Below are 20,342 nucleotides of genomic sequence, written 5' to 3'. Positions count from 1 at the left end.
ATCCACAGCAGCAAACCAGTAGTTCCAGACAACGATGCACCAAGATTACAGCACTAATTGCCGTTATCCTCAAGAGTCCTAAGAATACAGAACCCTTTCCCAACCGAATCTATGTATCATGTGACTAGCGAAAAGTTTGCCACCATTGACCGAATCGGATCAAGGTCATCTGCGCTTGGGAGTTGCTGGTGCGGAGACCTCACTATGACTTGTGGACGACATCCACAACACACCACCAGTAGTTCCTGGCAATAATGTTACAGAGACCACGGCACTGATTGCCAGGATCCTTAAGAGTGCTGAGACTGCAGACCCTTCTCCCAACCAAAACAATGTACCATGTGACTCGGAAAACATTCACCACCATTGACAAAGAGGTCGCAAAGCAGCAACAGGTTGCTTAAACCGACCGTAAATCACATAGAAGTTTCCGGCTTTGCGCTACAGAACTTCCACTGAATACTCATTCATGATTGAAAGTAGCAGATAAAAGGCCAAAATTGTAAGATTAAACCTCAAAGGACTGGAATTGCCCGAAAAATTGGTTGACGGTTTCTCCTTCCTTCAATGTGTACAGACTTCCTAGCAACCAAACAGTAACCACTAACTCGACAAGACCGCACCGATCCGATAGAGCTAAAAAGCTAAACGGAATCATCAAGCTCGCTCAGCTGCTGCTGCTTCCTCTTCATCTCGGCCTCGTACTCCCTCAGCCTCTCCTTCATCTTCTCCTGCAGGACATCCGATCTCAGCAACCGAATGAACAAACTGAAGAGCCCAAATCGGCAGTTCATACGCTGAACCGTATCGAAAGGGGGGATTTTTACCTTGTAGCTGATCTCGACCCGATGCATGACGTAGAAGCCGAGGACGCCGCCGAGGATGGTGCCAGTGATGATCCGGACGTAGCCCCATCGCGGTGAAGCTCCGCCAACCGCCATCTTCCGGTCGCCCAGTCTCCGCTCTCTCTTCCCTTCCGGTCTCAGCGCCTGCTGTAATGTCTCCTCAGCAGCGCCGCTGAACTGTTTCGCAAAGCTCCCGAAACGCTGCGTTTCATATATTTGGGTCCTCTGCCGTACCATAGGGACATCCTTACATTAAACGAGGAGAGGCTTACGGCGAATACATAGGCACCCAGAGACGAGGAAGGGCATAGTAAGCGATGAAATGCTTTGGGGATTTGAAAATAAGCATCAATTCGAAGATTTTCGAATAGGTGAATCTTTCGAAATGCTGTTGAATTCATGAACAAATAAGAGACAACTTGGCGAACTGAATAATTACACATTTGCTTGCGAGGATCAAGAGATTCTTCTTCGATCGATAATTCAGATCAATATTGAACCGTAAAGCTTCGTCGATGAAAGTCGGATTATCGTGTAGTCGCTGTGTAAAGAATCATGCTCAGTGTATATTTTGAGAAGTTGTACTAACTGGAAGTCATGAACCATTCAATGACAGTATAATCGATTCGGTATTCGTCACCTAATGTTTGTGGACCTGTGTCACCAAAGCATCCTATACAGAAGCTTAGTTGGAATAAGTTGGGTGTTACAATTTCAGTTCCGACCGTACAAAAAGACCAAATACAATTATACAAGAATGGCTATTCTCCTCCTCCGAATTGATATCACCATTCGGAACGCGCCCAGTTTAACGGACATCATCTATGATTCACTTTACATATCCATGGACTGCATTATCCAACAACTGCTGATAAGCCAGGCATATAAGACACGCAGTAATACAAACACCTGTTGGTGCATAATGATACAACGAACTCCGGTTTTCCGGATGCAAATTATGGGGAATAACTTGGGACTGGAATGCAATACGTGTTGCCTTTGCTGCCTTGACACCCCCACTATGAGTCTAACACTGACCTTCGTCTCTTAGACCTCGACTTCTGGCTTATCTGCTGCTTTGGGATGGGCTCAATGAGCCTCAACCGTGACATCACGTAATCAAGGAGCTCCTCGCGGTGAGAGAACGTGAAGTCCAAATGAGCGTACTCGAACTCTCTATAAGACACGTCAACTGCCGAAGCCTTCATCAGCTTATAGTGCTTCCTCACCATCGTTGGCTTAATTACCTCATCCTTCCTTCCTGCGACGAGGTCCACTGGCACATCGATGAATGAGAAATATTCCCCTAGATCCAGCGGCTTGAGATCCCCATAGATCTCCATGTTCAGATACGGGCTCCCATAGTCGTACATCCTAAACTTCCTGGCCCGCTTCATCTGGGCCAGGTGATGTGCCACACGAAAGGATAGCCCAGGCATGTCATTCATGTTGTAGTGCGGAAGCCCCATGACCCCGACCCAGTTGGAGCTGTCTCCTCCAATTAAGTAGCTCATTATGGTTTGAACCAGACCCCCTAGGGCAGGGTAGTCATGGAAATCCCGGGCAAGCTTGTTCAGCAACATACGGAAGAATCTTGTGGGTATGTAGAAAGCTGGAATGAGTGGGCTCAGCAGAGGAGTGAACAGCATGAAGAAGTTTTCTGCTGCTATAAAGGTTAAGTTTGAGTCATCGTGGAAGCCCGCAGGGGATAACAAGATCAATCTTGAGAGCCTATGGGGTTTCTCTTCTATTCTTCTAGTGATCACATACATGAGCATAGCGGCTCCTCCCAGGCTGTGGCAGATGGTGCAGAGCTTAAAAGGCTGATCAGAGTCTATTTCTTTGTCCATATTGTCAGATGGGTTTAATAGATTTAGTTCACAAGTTTTGACCTCATAGATCTTCTCTATCATTGCTGGAATATCCTGAGTTCCGTGCTCGTTGACAGAATAGTTCCAGTATCTGCATTAACTGCTGATGCTAAGTTTCACTTGAGCAAACTTTGAGGATGGTTCAACCACACACCAATTCTGCAAATTTCAAGTTTGTCGGTGCAAAATAATAGGGAAATAATTGAGAAAAAGGGCACATACTGTTGTGAGGAGATATTCTTGTTGACATGCTCCCTCGAGACAAGCCCACGAAAATTTCCTAAAAAAACATCATATCCTGTAGAAGAAGAATGAAGCAGACATGCACATTAATCTAACGTTGGTCTTTCCCAAAGCTACTTATCTACCAAAGAAGAAAATCCTTACCTTTATCATAGGCTGCAAAAGCCGGAGAGCCAACAACCCCATTGGAAACCCACCTGTACAACAGTATACATCAAGGTTATAAAAGGAAAAGGAAAAACATAAACAGTAGATAATGGAACAATATAAGAAGAATCAAAAGATGCAGACAGGCTTTATCCGTTCAGATCTAAATGTTGTGACATTGATATATTGTTAGAAACACGAACCAAATTTTCAAGACAACTATTTCTGAAATTATACAGAATGCAAAGTCGAGCAAAAGGGGGAAAAAAATATCCAGAGCTTACCCCATTGAGGAATCCAAGATTCCATGCTGCAAATAAACTGCTTTCCTCGCATCACGTCTAAAAGATAACCAGAGCATGACATGGCGGTGAGCATATATACCATACTAGACGACACTCTCTTCAAACATAGCAGGAGCTTGACAGAAAAGATATTCATTACCTAGGTATTCTCTCCAAAAGAAGAATGTAACCATCAGCCGTGACAACGTGAATTGCTTCGTATGGATACCTACATAAGTGGCAAAGTGAGTGAACTCGAGAAAAGCAGAGGCAAGCAAGAAATGATTGATGCATTTCTTACCCAAGTTCAGTTATCACATCTTGACATGTCCGTGCATCCGTGTTTAGTATCGTATGCTGAAATGGAGTATTACATTCTGAGGGAGTGAGGTCGTGGTCCCCAATGATATCTGTTGGGACAGACACATCCGCTGAACTATCATAATAAGCATCGTCACCGGTGGAGCCTTCGGATAGAAAAATCCATCTCCAGATTAAACTGATGGCTTCAAGTGGTGAGAGGATGTAATGAGCAGCCTTGTGAACACTGTCAAACAAAGACTCTATAAAGATCTCAGTGGCCAGATGGAGATCCTGCATAGAACAGAGAATATGTAAGCAATGTCAACTTGAAGCACACACAATGTAAAACAATAACAATAGCGAGGGACCAGAGAAAGGAAGGACAATTACATAAAAGAAGTGGTTGGAGACATTAGATGGAGAAAGATTCAATTATCAAGAGAAATTAAAGTCAGATACTATAAGCTCTATCTATAGGCAAATAGAAGTCATTAGAAATAAGAGCTAAAGCCAATATAATGAACATGCCAAGATTCCCTAGATAGGCTCACAAAAACAAAATAAATTCCGAATGTGAAATACATTATTTGAGTTATGTATAATGAACTCTTCGAGTGGTTCTTCTTCCCCATCATTAGCAAGAAATCTGATAATAACGAGTTATTGCAATGCTCGAATTACCTCAATGACTCCGCGTCTCCTATCAGTGGTTCGGTGGATAATGAGATCTTTAAGGGCATAAACTTTATTTGCGGAATTTGTGAGAGAAGATATCTCATTTCCTGCTGCGGGAGAGGTTCCTGGCTGACTAGGATAATAGAAATCGGATAACTGAAAGAGAACAGACGAGAGAAGCTCCGCTGGCAACAAGATCCAAGAGAACATCAGTGTGATCCAGCACATTCTCTGTCTATTATTTCTTGAGAGAGAACTTGCCCGGGAAACATGTGAGATCTGAGACAACGGGGAAGGGGGATAGTCATGCTCATCGCCGTCTTCTTCATCGGATGAGAGATCTTCACACGAAGAGTCGTCTGGATCCACCGAGAGCTCGTGGACGAACAGGTTGAAGGAGGAAACACCACTACCATCATCAATGCAAAACCAAAAGTGAACGCTTATCAAGCTAATAAACCGCTGAAGTTTCATATAGCATGCCGTACAGTTAAATGCAAAATGTGTTGGCAGAGAATATCATGAGACTAAATCAAGCCCCCTCCTTGCAACTAAAGAATTGAGATCGAGAGAGTGAGCCATTCAAAGCAAGAGAGACTTACTTTTCCATCCATCGAGGAAACCGAGGTCCACGAACTCGAGGTCTGAGCTCCCACCCATGCATGCCTTCAAGAATGGAGGACTTCTCTGGAAGAATAGCCAACAGGAGCGCTGAAACCCCATTAATTACCCTGACAATGCTGTTCACAGACTCGTAGGTGATCGTTTTCACAGACCTGCATTAAAAATCAACAACAAACGGTCACTTGGAACCTGAAAAACTATTTGCTAACTCTTCATTGAGCAATTCATGAAATGTATCTGAGTACTTCACAACGGAAGCAGAGATCATGTTCGTGACAGTGCTGACCAAGCTAACAGTTAATACGAATGAGAAATTCGGGAACTTGGAATTCATAAAAGGAACAAACTACGGCAATCAATGGACTAACGGCTCCCCGCGCATTGATGAACCCATCAAGTACTTTCTCAGTTTTAGATAGAAAAATGGCTACTTTCGGAGATTACTGGGCAGAGCAGAGGAAATGGGGAGAAATGACAGCAACCCAACATAGAAGGCAGAGCAATAGGCGAAATATTTCACTGTTTGGAACACAAGAAGGGAGGTGGAGGAAGAGGACTGACTCCTTAATGACTACGATGACATAGTCAACGAATCGCTGCACCGGGTCGTCTAGTCTCCGATTATTCCACAGTTGATCTTCCGACATCAGAGGAAACAACGTCCGACGCAAAACAAAATCAGATCAAGCGTCCGAAAGATGAATCTGCAAGCACGGCGACAATGGAGCCCCGATATAAGACGAGGGCGAGAGAAACAGGGGAACCTTCGGAGCTGCAAGCTCTGCACAAAAATGGCACCGGTGCAGCCGAGTTTGGTCGGTGTCGATTTGCTCCGCTCTTAGTTTTCTTCGTGACACCACGTGTCGCGGTACGATTGAGAGAGGACGCTACGTGTCTCTCCCCGGCTGTCCAGTTTGGCGCTGACGATGTTACACGGAAGACCGGGTCGGATGAGTGCATGTGCCCGAGGTGAATCCTGGCCGTCCGTCAAACATGGACGGTGGAGATGCGAGGAGAGTGGGACCGAGTTGCGGCGAGTGGATTAGGGAGGAATATGATGATGTCTTGCTGATTCGCGGCGTCACGGGGGACATGCGCCGTCAAGTCAGCCAATAACAGCATGACACGTGTAGATGTAGCAGTCTTCGCAGCTGTCGGATCGAGTGGTTTCTTTCTGCTGCCATCCCCTTCGACAGCAAGCAAAGATCTATCAATTAATGCATCTTATCAGATCCAGTTGAATAATTGCAGCGGGCAAGACACAAACTTGATACTTTGACCAAGTTCGAACGCATTTCGTGATTTCATTAAAAATTAAATAATAATCAGATTCCATGGCTGGATGAATTTGATCATGAAACGATTTGATTCAAGTAGAGCTTGTCTTAAGCTTTTGAATTTGCATGATATTTTGTATACGGAAGTTTTGAGGAAACTGTTGCTTTCTTGAACAGAACTATTATAACCAATTTCCTATCAAAGACCTGAAAAAACTCGTTCGTAGGAAGAAAACCCCTTATCTGCATGGACATGGGGCGGACGTACTTGAGAATGACTTACATTACGGAGTTCATACATTAATCTCGAGTTGAGACTTTAGTTCGATGGTTCGTCTACCGAAGGACTCCATGGCAGGTGTATATTGAAAATATGATGCTGCTGTGAATGTGCAGCGAAGATCAATACTGTTGGTTTGTCATTGACAACGGGTAATTGATATTCATAACACGACATATTATTACACCGACTATACCAAATTCCAACCGGAAAGGAACGGAAGCATTCTTAAAGGATGGAAACCAAAACTTGCAACAAAAAACCGAACAAATAGCATTTCTTCTCCGTTCACCAGCCAGAAGTAAAACATAGACGGTGATTGGGGTGATGTGCACCAAAGATTTGAATGGAGAACTGCCTCATCTACACGTATTGGGACCTGAGAAACTGGTGTCTCGTTACGGTTGCCTTTGCATCACCTCGAGACTACCGATAGTAACTCACCAGATTGTTGGAAAAGAATCCTCACACCGACATACTAAGTTTGAAGTGCCCATCCCCCAAGATTCTGACAGATCTGTGAAGGCGAACTCCGATACAAGTGCCAAGTGATCGCTACCCACGTTCTGCAGCATCAAGTATTACATCAATTAAGTCAAGTTTCAATTAAGTGAAGCCACTCACAGATTTTTAACCGGATTCACAGCTAATCTTATTCAGCACAGTTATATGTGGAACAAGAGCATCAGATGGAGTTCCAAGTGCTATCCTTGGGCAGAAATCATCGTCTCTTCTATCTAATTCTTAACTTTAAATTTGATCGTTGCTCGGGGTAGAAAAGGACTCTGGAGCTTAATAAGCCCATCTCCCTAATCATATTTACCTCGGTTAAGTTCATTCTTGCCCTTAAATCATAAATCCCAAAACAACAATGACTTGCAAGTTAATACCATCTACACTATGGTAATAGAGATTTCATACCTCACATGGAAGACCACCTGTCCTGCGTAGGATATTTATTGGGGGAGTATCTAAAACTCTCGTTGGTACGAGCCCATCTGAATACCTATAATGTACAGAGAAAAAACAATTTTCTGTCACGTCTGAACAGCTATTGACATATCACCATTATACATCGCTGAGAACTTTTAAGATAGTACAAACCACGGGTTTCACTAATGAAGAAGCTCCTCACCATATGTAATCAACAGTCCCAAAAAACTTTGAGTGGTATGAAGTTGCAAGAGGTTCACCATTCAAGTACCTTGTTGTTCCAGAACCCTAAGAATTTTCATCCAAGAATGCCATGAATTAATAGAGCCCAAATTTTGGACAGTATGATAATTATTATCATATCGTAAAGAATAAGTCTAAAAGTTGATACATTGACTTTGGAATATGCGCTGTTAAGCTTCAAGGGGTGAGCAACTACACCAGCATCAGCACCGGCAGTTCTGACCTCTTCCTCGCTCCATCCAGAGTTGAACAATCTGAACTATAAAGCATTTCAGCAGTTACATATCAAAAGACCAGAGATATACTACGCAGATCAGCTTCAAATCGGAAACAACGGTACTCAAATCAGAATGAGCAAATGCTATTGGATTTAGTTTATAGGCCAAAAAAAGAAAAAAAATACTATATCTCTAAGTTGAGCATTTATAACATTAATTAAAAAAAAAGTGCACTAAACCTGTCCATTATGATGAATGGACTAGTTGAGTTTCCACTTTGACCAAAAACTTGAGAAGGATGGCAACTTCTTTGACCAGATAGCTCCCTCCTATCATGCAACAAGATATCTAACTGCAAATTAAAAAAAAAATTCACCATGAAGCGTGACTAAAGATCATCACGTATTTATTGATTAAAAGCATAAATCATAAATGTGAACATCATTTACATGGAAGCACACACAGATAATCGTGCCCATGTGCATGTGACAAATGGCATAGAAGAAACTCACCTGAGATTTTGACAAGAACTCGTAAATGGCACTCTGTCAATACGGAATTGTCAGAATGAATTTCCCAAGTAATGATAGAGCCGAAATGCAGAGGCTGATGAGTCACCTGTGGAGTAGTGTTGAAATCGCCGGAAAGCAGAATTGGAATATTGCCCCATTTCTTGGCGAGACTATGTGCTCTCGAAGAGAGGAAACGGATCTGAAGAGCAGTACACCCCGATTTTAAATAAATGTCAAGTCCATTCAAGTACAATCAAGATTTACAGTGAGCTAAATTTCAGTGAAAGGGCCTTAATCTTGAAATTAATTAAAAATAAATAAAATAAATAAAAAGATGATCAGGCGGGTGATAGAAAAAATGACTCAACAAGCAACTGGTTCTTTCAGAGAAACAAGAGAATACTTGCCTGCCCTAACTTGACTTCCCCTCTGCTGGGGTTGTAGAGAACATGGATATTGCCAACAAGCAGTCTTCTCGACTCAGCTTCGCACATCTACCTGTATAGGCTTGAGTTAGATGTGGAAAGCAAATAATTGATGTCATTTCAGAAGTTTAGTGATCATGAGCAACGAGCTAGCATTGAAGAGGGCAATCTACTCTGTCTTAGTGTAATTTGATAATTGCTCGCATGAATACGGGGTCTAAAGGGCACGCAGAGGCCAAACTAAAGAATTATAGCTCAAACATGGTTATAGATTGCTACCTCAAAGACAGAAAGTTGAGCCACATTATCTCGAAGGCCAAGGGCTTTAAACTCAATACTCTCGGCTTCAAGTAGACGAAGCCTAGCATAATGAACAACAAGAAGTTTCAGTGGCAAGCTATGTGCATATGCATTAAAACGATAGCAAGATACAAATCAGTGAAACAACTAACTTCTTGTCCCTCCAAAAGATAGCACACCCATCAACTGAATCTCCAGTGCGCCTCTGTCACATTATAACAGCAACAGCTCACATTCTCTGGCACATAAATACAGGAAGAAGCAAATGCATTGACGAGAAAAAATTGCAGTAAGAAAATTAACCTTATAAGAACCAACATATCCTCCTCTCTGCATGCTCTCAGAGAGATCAATGTACCTATCCACCTCCTAAAACCAGAGCACGACCCATCAGTCATTTATTAAGCAAAACCCGACTCCAAGTCAACTGAAGATAAGACGACAAAGGTTCGTAACATTTACTTGCAAACATATTATATCGGGACCCCATCCCATCAGCTCTTCACAGATGACCCTCCTACGCCTTTCCCATTTCATATAGGAAGGAGGAACATCAGCGTAGAGGTCCCAGTGCTTTGAAGCATTTCTGTCTCCCAAGATGTTGTAGGACGCAAGTGTAAATCTATCTGAAATAGAAAACACAGAGTGAGAAGCCACCGCAATCATCGATCAGCAGCTCCAAACTAAAGTAAATTCATCAATGGTGAGAGCTTCCATGAACGTTTTACTTTAGGCTAAACCGAAAGCTGGAAGTTATCTTTTCTATGAACTGGCAGAAAATGCTCGAATTCTCTGATTAAAAGTTATGCAGGTTAGATAGATTTCAGCAGCATGCTTCAATACAAGTAATACAGATTCGGACGAACGACCTTCAGAGGCGAGCTGCGGATCGGCTTCTATCCAGTGGCGGACAATTTCCGGTGACGGTCGTCGCCGGAGAGGATTGATCCACCGGCTGGCGTAGGAGGACAGAGCAGGCGATGAACCAGCTGCAGGAAGCTCGTTGTTGGAGCAGCGGAAGGCGGAGGGACTCCTTCCCAATGTGTGCAGAAACAGCAATGGCTTCCCGGAACGGCGGAGATGAGGAGACGTAGGCTGGAACGGCGAGAACGAGAAAGAGAAAGAGAAAGAGACGTCGAAGCCCATCGGAGCGGGCGGAATGCGGCGGCGGAGGGAATCAGTAATCACTGTGTCCGACCATTTTCGCGCGCATTTCGGCCACAGAAGTCTAATCCGCCGAGAGGATTAGATTACGGAACGAACGATACGAAGCAAAAATTGGGCTCAGGCCCATTATAAGGATTGGGCTTCGACCAACAGTAGATGAAATTGGGCTTATACATTAAGGCCCAAACAGAACATCTCTCCATGGAATGCAACTTGAGTCCGTGGTGACGTGTCATAACCACATCCATTCAAACGGTGCACTATGACGTGGCAGTACCTGAACGGATCGTGATGCTCTTGTCCTGTGCTTCCACAAACACCAAATTGTTTCCCCCTTAAAATAAAACCCCACCACAATAATTTTTTATTTTTGCCACCATCAAAATAATTAAAAAATTAAATAAAATCCCACTGATTCTTTTTTTTTTTTTTAAGGATGATATACATACAGCATGCTGAGAAAATATGAAAGGCAAATAAAAGACACGAGATAATGGAACGCAAAACTATTTGATTTCAGATAACGGCGTGTGACACTATATCGTATCCCTTATTATACTTGAATAACGCATTTGATGCAATTACGGACCTTATCTCTAGTATAAGTATTCTATGAAAGCACATAGTATCGAGACTAAGCAAACTCCCAAACAAGGAATAGTGCTAAGATAAAGCTCGAAGAGGAATTAATTTTAACTCATAAATCAAGGTAATTGGTAGCATTGTTATCAGAATCAGACTGGACCGGTCGATTCGACCAGTCGGATCGGGAATCGACGCCATGTTCGGTCCGATTCGCCTGACACTTCAAATTGCAGATTTGAAACATCGGATCTATTAAATTGGTCGGTTTTGAGCAAAATTCTATTGAACTGGCAGGTTTTATGGGTTTTTAATTTAGTGTAAAAATTATTTGGTTGTGTAGGGATTTGAATCATGACCTTTTGTTTTTCATACTAACATACTATCAATCAAACCACCACTATTTTTTTTGTTCTTTAAACTCTACTTTTAAGTACTTATTAAAATTTAATATTTATTTTAGAGTAAAAAATATAAAATATAAATATTTTCTTACACTATTCTTATATTTTTTTGAAATCATCGTACTTATATCTTAATTATCATAATTTTTTTAATAATATAAAAATTTATTCTATTTTAATTAAACGTGCGGTCCGACCCATCAAATTCCCGTTTGGACCATAAACCCATAAACTTATACTCCTTTCGGTTCATCATCTAATCTGATTCTGATAACACTTATTAGTAGTCGGTGGGAGAGAAAAATAAGAAAATATTAACTAAGGCTGACGCTTACAATGTGTGTGCACTTATCCATTATATCTCACACATTATCCTCGAAACTCACAACGATTATTTCTTTTACCTCCATATTTTGACGTTTAATTAAGATAAACACATGCTGTCTTGGCGTTTTGGTCTCATCTGATATTTTCTCGAAAAAGAATTCGTTGCTTTCTATTATTTTCCCTCAAATTTTCCCACCTGATTTATTATTTTTGGTCTCTCCACCATAGAAAAATCAGGGAGCACAAAGAGAGGGAGAGTTGGGGGTAGAGCAGAGCTCAGAGCAGTACCCCCGTTCGCTGGTCATGGAGACTTCAATCTGCGGCCGCGTCGCTCTTTCTCCCAACCACGTCTTTAACCCTTCAAAATCCGGTAGCCTCTCCCTCTCCCTCTCTATTGCTCTCTCGGTTTCATCAAGCTTGAAAATCGCCCTCTGACAGATTTGGAGTTAATTCGGTTTCTTCCTGTCGTGTTTGGTCGGATTGCTGCGGGTAATTGCTTAATGGGTCGTTAGTTTTTACTTTTTTTCCGCTGAACCCTCGGAAGCAACAGTTATTCTCGCGATTATTGCTCTGAGCTGCATGATTATGTGTTCTTCAGGCGTAGATTGTGTAGGGGATGGGCAAATTGTTGTTTTTCAATTGTTGATGCCTCTTTCTTTGCTGGAAATGGGGTGTAGTTCTTCGGGGGTAAGGACTTCATCTTTCGGTGTTGGGACTCTGAGTTTGGAGTTAAGCACTCAGTTAACAGAAGTGTAAGAATCATAGAACAACTGGGCTTAATTGCCCGAGCAAAGATTCGTAGGGAGAGAGAGTTAACTAGTACTAGCTTGATTCTTGAACTATGCGTGCTGTGTTTAGGCGTTTATATGTCTATAGTCTTTTACACGATGTGGTTTAGTAATAGATCAGAGTAGTCTGTTTGAAGAGGTCAGAGTTGGCCTTTGCATTATCAGCATATTTTGGAAGATTAATCCTAATCCTTCGGCAAGGCACCAAACTATTTGTATTGTTATAACCAGGAGCTCGGTTTTGTTCAGTTTAGCAAAGTGAGTTTCTTGTTTTATGAATCCAATGGCAAGTTCCACTTTCCCGCTTAATCTTTCTTCCTCGCGCTGATGTGGACTCCCTACATATCCTATGTGGATTTGGTTTCTTCTGACACTGTACGTTGTAGTGGTATGCGGTGGTTCTTACTTTTTGTTATTATTTTCCACGGTATTTGACAGGGGATAGGCATTACTTTTATTATAAGAAATGCCCGAGCCGGACCAATTTAATGACAATGTCAACCACTGCATTAGGGAAGGGAGGTGGGTTGTTGGAGAGGCCAACCATAGAGACAACACCTGGTCGTGAGTCCGAGTTCGATGTAAGGTATAAGATATTCTGTAAATAGGCCAAGTATCCTTCCTATTGTTTGCCCTCAAGGTGTAGCTCCATACTTTCTGAGGAAGTTGGAGATTTTCTAGCTGGTCTTCTTTGAAATTATTGACCTTTCTAACCATGGAGGCTTGTGATTCCTAGTTGCAGTGACAGTCGAAAGTGTATCCCAAGTTGCATTCCAACTCATTTTAAATGTTTGCGTTTAAAACTCCGAATTCAAGGCTGTTTCTGCTTATCTTATGTGCGCAAGTTATCAAAAATTTAACATTTGAGCAACTAAATTCTGGCTGTGATATTCTTGTAGTTTTTGCTGTCCAGCAAAACCTTGTCTTTTGGCATAGTCATTGCACTGTTTTGCTGACTTATTACTATATTGTGAAGTTCTTATAGTAACGGCTATGTAGAACTGGATGGAGTTTCTATGTATTCAGTCCACATTGAGTGGATTGTAATTTTCACCTCACTGAATGCAGATATTCATCTTCTCCTTGCACCATTGTAATTACCGCCTTTATTTGTTCATGGGAGGATCAATTACGAGAGTTGTATGATCACAATCACAATTATCTTTAATGTTTAGTTAGAACGAGCAGCTTATTATTGTTTTCTAGAGAAGAGGTGAAGGTTGAATCTTACCATCTTATTGGTGTGAGCTTCCAGGAAATCGAGGAAGACATCGCCACCTTACCGAGTTCTCCTCCACAATGACAACTTCAACAAGAGGGAGTACGTGGTCCAAGTCCTGATGAAGGTGATCCCAGGAATGACCCTTGATAACGCGGTCAATATCATGCAGGAGGCTCACTACAATGGGATCTCCGTGGTAATTATATGCGCCCAAGCCGATGCAGAAGAGCATTGCATGCAGCTCAGGGGTAACGGGCTGTTGAGTTCAATTGAGCCTGCGAGTGGTGGCTGCTGATAATAAAGAATTGGTCTGTGAAGAGGCGAGTACTTGTTCTTGTCCCTTGTGGCGATAGTCGACATTTTGATGTCTTAGTAGTACAAAGAAACTGTCCTGTGTACATAAAACCGATATTGATCAAAGTATATGGAGACGTTGTCACGTTTCAGCTACTATATCCCATCAATATGGCCATTCAACATTATTAGTAGCTCCCTGATTCTGTCTGTGCTTAGAAAATGGATTGTCTTGTTCGATGTGATCATCGGCTTTACTTTTGTCAAGTGCTGCTAAAGCCAGCTCGAGGCTAGGGCTCTGGCAAAATCTCGGCCATTCGTGTCGGAAAGTAAAAGTTGTATTTCCTTTATTCATCGGTAACTTCCTACCGGTCGGCTTTAGGCTCGATCGTTATTTCAATTGTGTGGGATAGGATGCGAAGCTTGGCTGGATTACTGGGCCTGATTGTTGCCCGATCTAGGCCCATGCTCATTGCTCACGTCAAACTTTTCATGTGCTTATGTTTCTCTTTTTCTTAATTTTGTTGAATCATGCCAGTCAAATAAATTGGACGGATAATAGTAAACATAACAATAGAAAATTTTAATCCATATTTAACGATTTTATTCCATATGTATTTATAAACATGGAAAAAGCAAATGAAACTGATAGGGTGGTCCATGTTATTTCTTCCTTTTTTATTAATTAAATTTTAGCATTAAATTGAGTGAAAATCTATTTCGCCCACTGACAAAGTCACAAGGATCGACAAGGTTGGATAAAGTGAGAAAACCGTGTATAGATCCAATAGCGCAACTACCATCTTTTTCTCTTTATTTCAACACTTTGGGTCATTTCACCGCCCTCAATGATTTGCTCGGAAAAAATTATACGAATGCGTCGTATAAGTTATTGAACTCATCTTTTACTTAAAATTTCAAAATTTTAAACTCAGTAATATTTTGATGAATATTTCTAATGTAGGATTTTTTTTTTATTCTCAAACAGATTTTGTTATATTTTAGTACTTTAGTACAGTCGGTGTAAATAAATTTCAGATTCTTATGTTCTGCCCTATGCCCGTAACTTCATCTAGAAGCCGTTGGCATGCTACTATCCCCAAAAACTGATTTTTTTTTCCGGTGGTATGGGGCCGAAGTCCAAAAAGAAATTAAATTACACAAGACCAGGCATGGGATGTTGAAATATCACTAGTGAAGAGGATATTGATGTCCTTCCGTGAAAAGTGAAAGATGTGGAGACCCCACTAGAGGACTGATGACTTCTGCGCAAATCAATCCGCACATAAGTTTGCTTCCTTAAAAGTGTGGACAACGTGAACTTTTCAATCCCTATCGAGGAGATTTCGCAATGCTTGAACCAGAAGAGCAATTGAAGGCGCTGTCACTCCTTGTCGTAAAACCAGGTGGTATATAACCCCGAATCTACCTCTGCGATAACTCTTTGAAAACCAAGTGCCCAAGCGAGTTCCAGTCCAGCTTTGATACCCCACGATTCAGCTATCGTTGCTGTGGCGTATCCAACGTTTTGGGCAAAGCTACCAAGCCACCAGTCCAGCTTTGATACCCCGCGGACCGATTGATCAGATGGATAAGTAAAAATTATTAGCTTGTGACTCTTGCCTAGTGCTTATGATTATGATTATTCTATGTATCATCGACCACAAAGCATGGATATCTTTTTATCCTCTAAAGATTTATCCATTTCGATCCCAATGCCATGCGGATTCGACGCTTCCAGAGTCTCAAACTCGTTCGTAGTATGGCATATATTGTATCAGAATCACGTGAATTAACAGAACAAGCAAATCCGAATTTCAGCACCATGACTTTCCAAACTAGGTAGGATAGCTATGAAGATATCCATCCGTCTTTGGTCAAAACCTTAGCCTAGAAGACAAAGTGCTTGCTTGGGCCATTCTTTTTCCACCAAGGTAGAACTCCTTAGATTTATTTATTTACCTAAAAAGCAGCACTTGAGCATCATAATTAACACTGCATCATCAGCACCTTTTTCTAAAGGATTGGAAAAGAGAGGCTCAGTTAAATTAGAACACAAATCAATTAATTATTAGCTATGTATTCGTATATCACGTTATTAGTGGGTCGATGACATTTGTAATGGAAAGGGTTTGAAACACGCTGCAAGCACTTTGTTATCGGATCAAGCGAACGCTCACATATGGATCATCACATTAAGACACAAATAAAAAATATCTTGTGATTTAACTTTAAAATAATAATTAAAAGACACTAGACCAATTAACCGAAGAAAAGGGGGGAAAAATAAAGAGGGAAAGAGAAAAAGGATGAGACAAGAAACATAAAAAGTGAAAACCGCATATACGGAAGCATTTTGTCGTCATTTCAACATGATTGACTTGAAGTCTGTTTCATCTCTCTCTCTCTCTCTCTCTCTCTATCCGTCTTGAATAAATCCATCGGCTTCAGACTGAACTCTCGTGTCCTTCAGATTCCGCCATAGCTCCCCTTTCCGCTTCAACCGAGAGCTACCCTTACTTAGCTCCCACAAGCAAAACCTCTCATCAATGGCGGCCTCCTCCCCACCGCTCCTCCTCTTCTTCTTCCTCTTCCTCCTGTCGTCCTCTTCAATACCATTCTCCTCCTCCCGCACGGTCCCGTACGAGTACTCCCAAATCGACACCGCATTCCTCGACGTCTCCGCCACTCTGGAGCAGACCCTCGACGTCCTCTCCTTCTCCCCCCAGACACTCCAAGAAGAACCCCTCGAGACCGTCGCCGCCACCGCCGCCGCCGCGCCGGGCTCCTTCCTCCTCCGCCTCCACCCCCGGGAGACCCTGACGGAACCCACCCACGAGGACTACCGGTCCCTGGTCCTGACTCGGCTCGCCCGCGACACCGCCCGGGTCGATTCGCTCAACGCCAAGCTAGCGCTGGCCCTCGGCAACGTTACCCGTTCCGACCTCAAGCCGGACAGGTCCAGGTCGTCGGAGCTGCTCCGCCCCGAGGACCTGTCGACCCCCGTGATGTCCGGGACGAGCCAGGGGAGCGGCGAGTACTTCTCCCGCGTCGGCGTCGGCAGCCCCCCGGGGCAGTATTATATGGTCCTGGACACCGGCAGCGACGTCAACTGGCTCCAGTGCCAGCCGTGTGCCGACTGCTACCAGCAGGCCGACCCGGTCTACAACCCCTCCGCCTCCTCCACGCACCGGGCCCTCACCTGCGGGGCCCCTCAGTGCGCCGCCCTCGAGGTCTCGTCCTGTCGGAGCAACCAGTGCTTGTACCAGGTCTCCTACGGCGACGGATCCTTCACCGTCGGGAACTTCGTTACCGAGACGCTGACGTTCGGGAACTCCGGGAAGGTGAACGACGTCGCATTGGGCTGCGGGCACGACAACGAAGGGCTGTTCGTCGGCTCCGCGGGGCTTCTCGGGCTCGGCGGCGGCCCGCTCTCGCTGACCAACCAGATCAAGACCAGCTCCTTCTCCTACTGCCTCGTCGATCGTGACTCCACCAAGTCGTCGACGCTGGAGTTCAACACAGGCGGGCTCGCGGCAGATTCCGTCACCGCCCCGCTGGTGAAGAACAGCAAGATGGACACGTTCTACTACGTGGGTCTCACCGGGATGAGCGTCGGGGGTTCCCTGGTCTCGATCCCGCCGTCGCTGTTCCAAATGGACGACTCCGGCAACGGCGGGATCATCGTCGACTCCGGGACCGCCATAACCCGGCTGCAGACGGAGGCTTACAACTCCCTAAGGGATGCGTTCGTGAAGATGACGAAGAACCTCAAACCGGCGAGCGGGTTCGCCCTCTTCGACACGTGCTACGACTTCAGCTCCCTGTCGCAGGTCCGGGTCCCGACGGTGTCGTTCCACTTCGCCGGCGGCAAGGCGTTGACCCTCCCGGCGAAGAACTACCTCATCCCAGTCGACTCGGCGGGGACGTTCTGCTTCGCCTTTGCTCCGACGTCGTCGTCGATGTCGATCATCGGGAACGTGCAGCAGCAGGGGACGCGCGTCGCCTTCGACTTGGCCAGCTCCCTTGTGGGCTTCTCTCCGAACAAGTGCTAGTCGGGAGGGGAATTTTCGGGCGCGGACAGGTCCACCGTAATAGTGTAGACGAAATGATCGACTTATATTATTGGATGCTCTGAAAGTTCGCAGTAAACAAAAGCCGTAACACTCGGAGCTCTCTCGATCATTCATATAAACACCGAAGTTTTAGAAGCTTTGTCGATTCAGCTATTCTAAAATGCCATTACATACTCCCAGATGTTATATTTTCCAGTGACGTGTTTGATGCTTTCACGCCGCGGAGCAACAAATTTACCGTTGTGGCATTGAAAGAGGGTTGTTGAACTTGTTTTTTGTCCTTTTTTTTGTTTTTTGTTTTTTGTTTTACTACAGGAAATAGGGGAAGAAGGGTTGGGGTTAGCAATCAAAGGAAAGATTTTTAATGTAACGAATATCAATCAAGGAAAGGACCGCCGGGTAGGTGGTTGGTCCGACGGTGGGGGCCAGCCGAAATAAGTGGGAAAGGGGCTTGTATTTGTCTGCTTGTCATAATTGTACTGTTCTCTGCGTGTTGTTTGCTCAATAGTGGCAGTGTACAGTGAATTAGCTGGAAAGTCAGGGGCAAATGCGGCAATGTCTCTTGCCAGTGTTTCTGATTGATTTTACAATGTGATTTTAAAATCACTTTAATTTAATTTTACTAATAATAAAATAAAATAATTCATATAAAATTAAAGGATGAGTTTTATTTATATCATTTTTTTTAATAAAATAAAATAATTTATATAAAGTTAAAAGATGAATTTTATATATAATTATTTATATAATTTTTTTAAAAAAATTAAATTTTAATTTTAAAATATTATTTACAAATCAAATCCAGTATGAATTCTCTTGGTACGGCTGTCAGCTGCTGTTTCTTTATCTTTTTCCTTTTTCTTTTTTCTTTTTCTTTTTCTCTCTGAGAGAACGTAAATTATCATTGGCCAAAAGTGTTAACTTTAAAAAAAAACATTTATATATATAAAATATATTTATATATTTATCCATAATTGAATTTCAACTACTTCAACTTAAGTTAGATTGATCGTTTAAGTTAAGGTTAATAACAAAAAAAATATATAAAAATTTTTCACATTTTAATAATTTTAGTAAAAAAAAATTTCTTTAATCAGAAAATTCAAGAATTTTCGATTTGATAATAATTATAGCATGACATCGAATTTTTCATTAAATTAGAAGGAATCGAGGTCACAAAAAGTGCTAACGATTCCAATAGGGGGAGGGCGTCGGCGACCCTAATCGAGATGATGGTAGCAGGAATCAAGACCTCCACTCCCGGAATCAGGAGAACCACAAATTAGGGATTCACCCGATTCTGGTGGATGGAGTTACGACTCCGGCTATCACCCCCGATTAGAGTCGTCAGCACTCTTTCCCTGATTGGGATCACCCGTGCCCTCTGTGACCATGATTCTGTCCAAATTAACGAAAAATTCGATGTCACACTAAAATTGTTATCAAATCGAAAGTTTGTACATTTTCATGTTAGGAAAAAAATTCGTGCTATAATTGTTAAAATGTGAAAAATTATATTTTTTTGTTATTAACCCTAATTTAAATGATCAATCTAATTTAAATTGAAATAGTCGGAATTCATTAAACTTTTGAATACCGAAGTGTTCACTAAAAAGAAAAAAAAAATGCAAATTATCCTCCACTTATTGGCCAGTTATAAACTTATGACTTCTCTCTTAGACATTGATTTCGTTTGGTCAAGAATTGGGAACGATGCAAGATATTAATTAAGGGGGTTGGGATGTTAAAACAAACGGCTAAGATAAATTTTCCAATACTCACACAAAACAAATGGGTTTTCCAATTTATGGGTAAAGAATCTAACTTTATTTAAACATCGATATATGTTTACTAAGCATCGAAATTTTATGACGAGTGACCATGCCTCTCCCATGCTCCCAACTTGTCCATCCCTTGTCAAAGGGTACTCTCTTGCCATTGCATTGTAACTAGTATAACTAGTCTCTTATCTTGCGCGTTGCACGGACATATTTACCAATATTTATACTTATTATTTATATTGTAAATTTATATTGAAATAATTTGAAGCAAACCTAAAAAATGACCATAGGCAAACACACACAGATATATATATATATATATATATATATATATATATATATGTATGAGCGAGAGATGATCCACTATTTATTACAGTTAAACTTACGTGTTCATTACTTTACATATAAATATATATATGCGCAAGAGATTCACCTTTTATTATGGTTAAATTTAAAATATTTGTTTATCATACTGATTGTAATATACATATTTTAACGTGTTAAATATGTCTAGGAGGAAT

The 20,342-nt window shown here is 42.3% G+C and overlaps 5 protein-coding genes across 5 annotated transcripts; 2 read left to right on the top strand and 3 right to left on the bottom strand.

Annotated features, from left to right (window-relative positions):
* Positions 1-366: 366 nt before the first annotated feature.
* LOC116187648 lies at positions 367-1,158 on the bottom strand. Its single transcript, XM_031516509.1, has 2 exons — positions 828-1,158; positions 367-731 (listed from the first exon to the last, which is right to left on the bottom strand). The coding sequence occupies exons 1-2, from the start codon at positions 1,080-1,082 to the stop codon at positions 645-647; spliced, it is 342 nt and encodes a 113-aa protein (XP_031372369.1). The 5' UTR covers positions 1,083-1,158; the 3' UTR covers positions 367-644.
* Positions 1,159-1,450: 292 nt separating this feature from the next.
* LOC116187646 lies at positions 1,451-5,824 on the bottom strand. Its single transcript, XM_031516507.1, has 9 exons — positions 5,554-5,824; positions 4,971-5,144; positions 4,375-4,777; positions 3,692-3,984; positions 3,551-3,619; positions 3,391-3,447; positions 3,104-3,156; positions 2,939-3,014; positions 1,451-2,807 (listed from the first exon to the last, which is right to left on the bottom strand). Exons 1-9 carry the CDS (start codon positions 5,637-5,639, stop codon positions 1,865-1,867), a joined length of 2,154 nt encoding a protein of 717 aa, XP_031372367.1. The 5' UTR covers positions 5,640-5,824; the 3' UTR covers positions 1,451-1,864.
* An 810-nt stretch (positions 5,825-6,634) lies between these two features.
* Positions 6,635-10,424, bottom strand: LOC116215896 (carbon catabolite repressor protein 4 homolog 3). Its single transcript, XM_031551706.1, has 13 exons — positions 10,050-10,424; positions 9,643-9,806; positions 9,484-9,549; positions 9,333-9,385; positions 9,160-9,241; positions 8,863-8,949; positions 8,562-8,654; positions 8,456-8,488; positions 8,183-8,295; positions 7,874-7,979; positions 7,685-7,770; positions 7,471-7,555; positions 6,635-7,115 (listed from the first exon to the last, which is right to left on the bottom strand). The coding sequence occupies exons 1-13, from the start codon at positions 10,324-10,326 to the stop codon at positions 6,990-6,992; spliced, it is 1,371 nt and encodes a 456-aa protein (XP_031407566.1). The 5' UTR covers positions 10,327-10,424; the 3' UTR covers positions 6,635-6,989.
* Positions 10,425-11,801: 1,377 nt separating this feature from the next.
* Positions 11,802-14,158, top strand: LOC116189434 (ATP-dependent Clp protease adapter protein CLPS1, chloroplastic). Its single transcript, XM_031519091.1, has 3 exons — positions 11,802-12,030; positions 12,887-13,034; positions 13,704-14,158. Exons 1-3 carry the CDS (start codon positions 11,964-11,966, stop codon positions 13,963-13,965), a joined length of 477 nt encoding a protein of 158 aa, XP_031374951.1. The 5' UTR covers positions 11,802-11,963; the 3' UTR covers positions 13,966-14,158.
* Positions 14,159-16,339: 2,181 nt separating this feature from the next.
* Positions 16,340-18,577, top strand: LOC116188050 (protein ASPARTIC PROTEASE IN GUARD CELL 1-like). Its single transcript, XM_031517162.1, has one exon. It carries the CDS (start codon positions 16,514-16,516, stop codon positions 18,017-18,019), a length of 1,506 nt encoding a protein of 501 aa, XP_031373022.1. The 5' UTR covers positions 16,340-16,513; the 3' UTR covers positions 18,020-18,577.
* Positions 18,578-20,342: the final 1,765 nt, after the last annotated feature.

The sequence above is a fragment of the Punica granatum genome, chromosome 8 (genome assembly GCF_007655135.1).
Source record: "Punica granatum isolate Tunisia-2019 chromosome 8, ASM765513v2, whole genome shotgun sequence".
NCBI classification, from domain to species: domain Eukaryota; kingdom Viridiplantae; phylum Streptophyta; class Magnoliopsida; order Myrtales; family Lythraceae; genus Punica; species Punica granatum.
Note: the sequence above shows the minus strand (reverse complement) of the source record. Positions and strands in the feature narration are given on the sequence as shown.

What these genes read in the sequence shown, in the direction of transcription:
- LOC116215896 (XM_031551706.1), bottom strand. Translation starts at nt 10,326, where the DNA reads ATGGGCTTCGACGTCTCTTTCTCTTTCTCTTTCTCGTTCTCGCCGTTC. An exon ending in TCCGCAGCTCGCCTCTGAAG is followed by an intron (nt 9,807 to 10,049) that starts GTCGTTCGTCCG and finishes TTTCTATTTCAG; the next exon opens with ATAGATTTACACTTGCGTCC. An exon ending in ATCTTTTGGAGGGACAAGAA is followed by an intron (nt 9,242 to 9,332) that starts GTTAGTTGTTTC and finishes TCATTATGCTAG; the next exon opens with GCTTCGTCTACTTGAAGCCG.
- LOC116187648 (XM_031516509.1), bottom strand. Translation starts at nt 1,082, where the DNA reads ATGGTACGGCAGAGGACCCAAATATATGAAACGCAGCGTTTCGGGAGC. An exon ending in GGGTCGAGATCAGCTACAAG is followed by an intron (nt 732 to 827) that starts GTAAAAATCCCC and finishes GATGTCCTGCAG; the next exon opens with GAGAAGATGAAGGAGAGGCT.
- LOC116187646 (XM_031516507.1), bottom strand. Translation starts at nt 5,639, where the DNA reads ATGTCGGAAGATCAACTGTGGAATAATCGGAGACTAGACGACCCGGTG. An exon ending in GTCATCGTAGTCATTAAGGA is followed by an intron (nt 5,145 to 5,553) that starts GTCAGTCCTCTT and finishes TTTTTAATGCAG; the next exon opens with GTCTGTGAAAACGATCACCT. An exon ending in TTTCCTCGATGGATGGAAAA is followed by an intron (nt 4,778 to 4,970) that starts GTAAGTCTCTCT and finishes TGATGATGGTAG; the next exon opens with TGGTGTTTCCTCCTTCAACC.
- LOC116188050 (XM_031517162.1), top strand. Translation starts at nt 16,514, where the DNA reads ATGGCGGCCTCCTCCCCACCGCTCCTCCTCTTCTTCTTCCTCTTCCTC.
- LOC116189434 (XM_031519091.1), top strand. Translation starts at nt 11,964, where the DNA reads ATGGAGACTTCAATCTGCGGCCGCGTCGCTCTTTCTCCCAACCACGTC. An exon ending in CTTTAACCCTTCAAAATCCG is followed by an intron (nt 12,031 to 12,886) that starts GTAGCCTCTCCC and finishes GGTATTTGACAG; the next exon opens with GGGATAGGCATTACTTTTAT. An exon ending in GAGTCCGAGTTCGATGTAAG is followed by an intron (nt 13,035 to 13,703) that starts GTATAAGATATT and finishes GTGAGCTTCCAG; the next exon opens with GAAATCGAGGAAGACATCGC.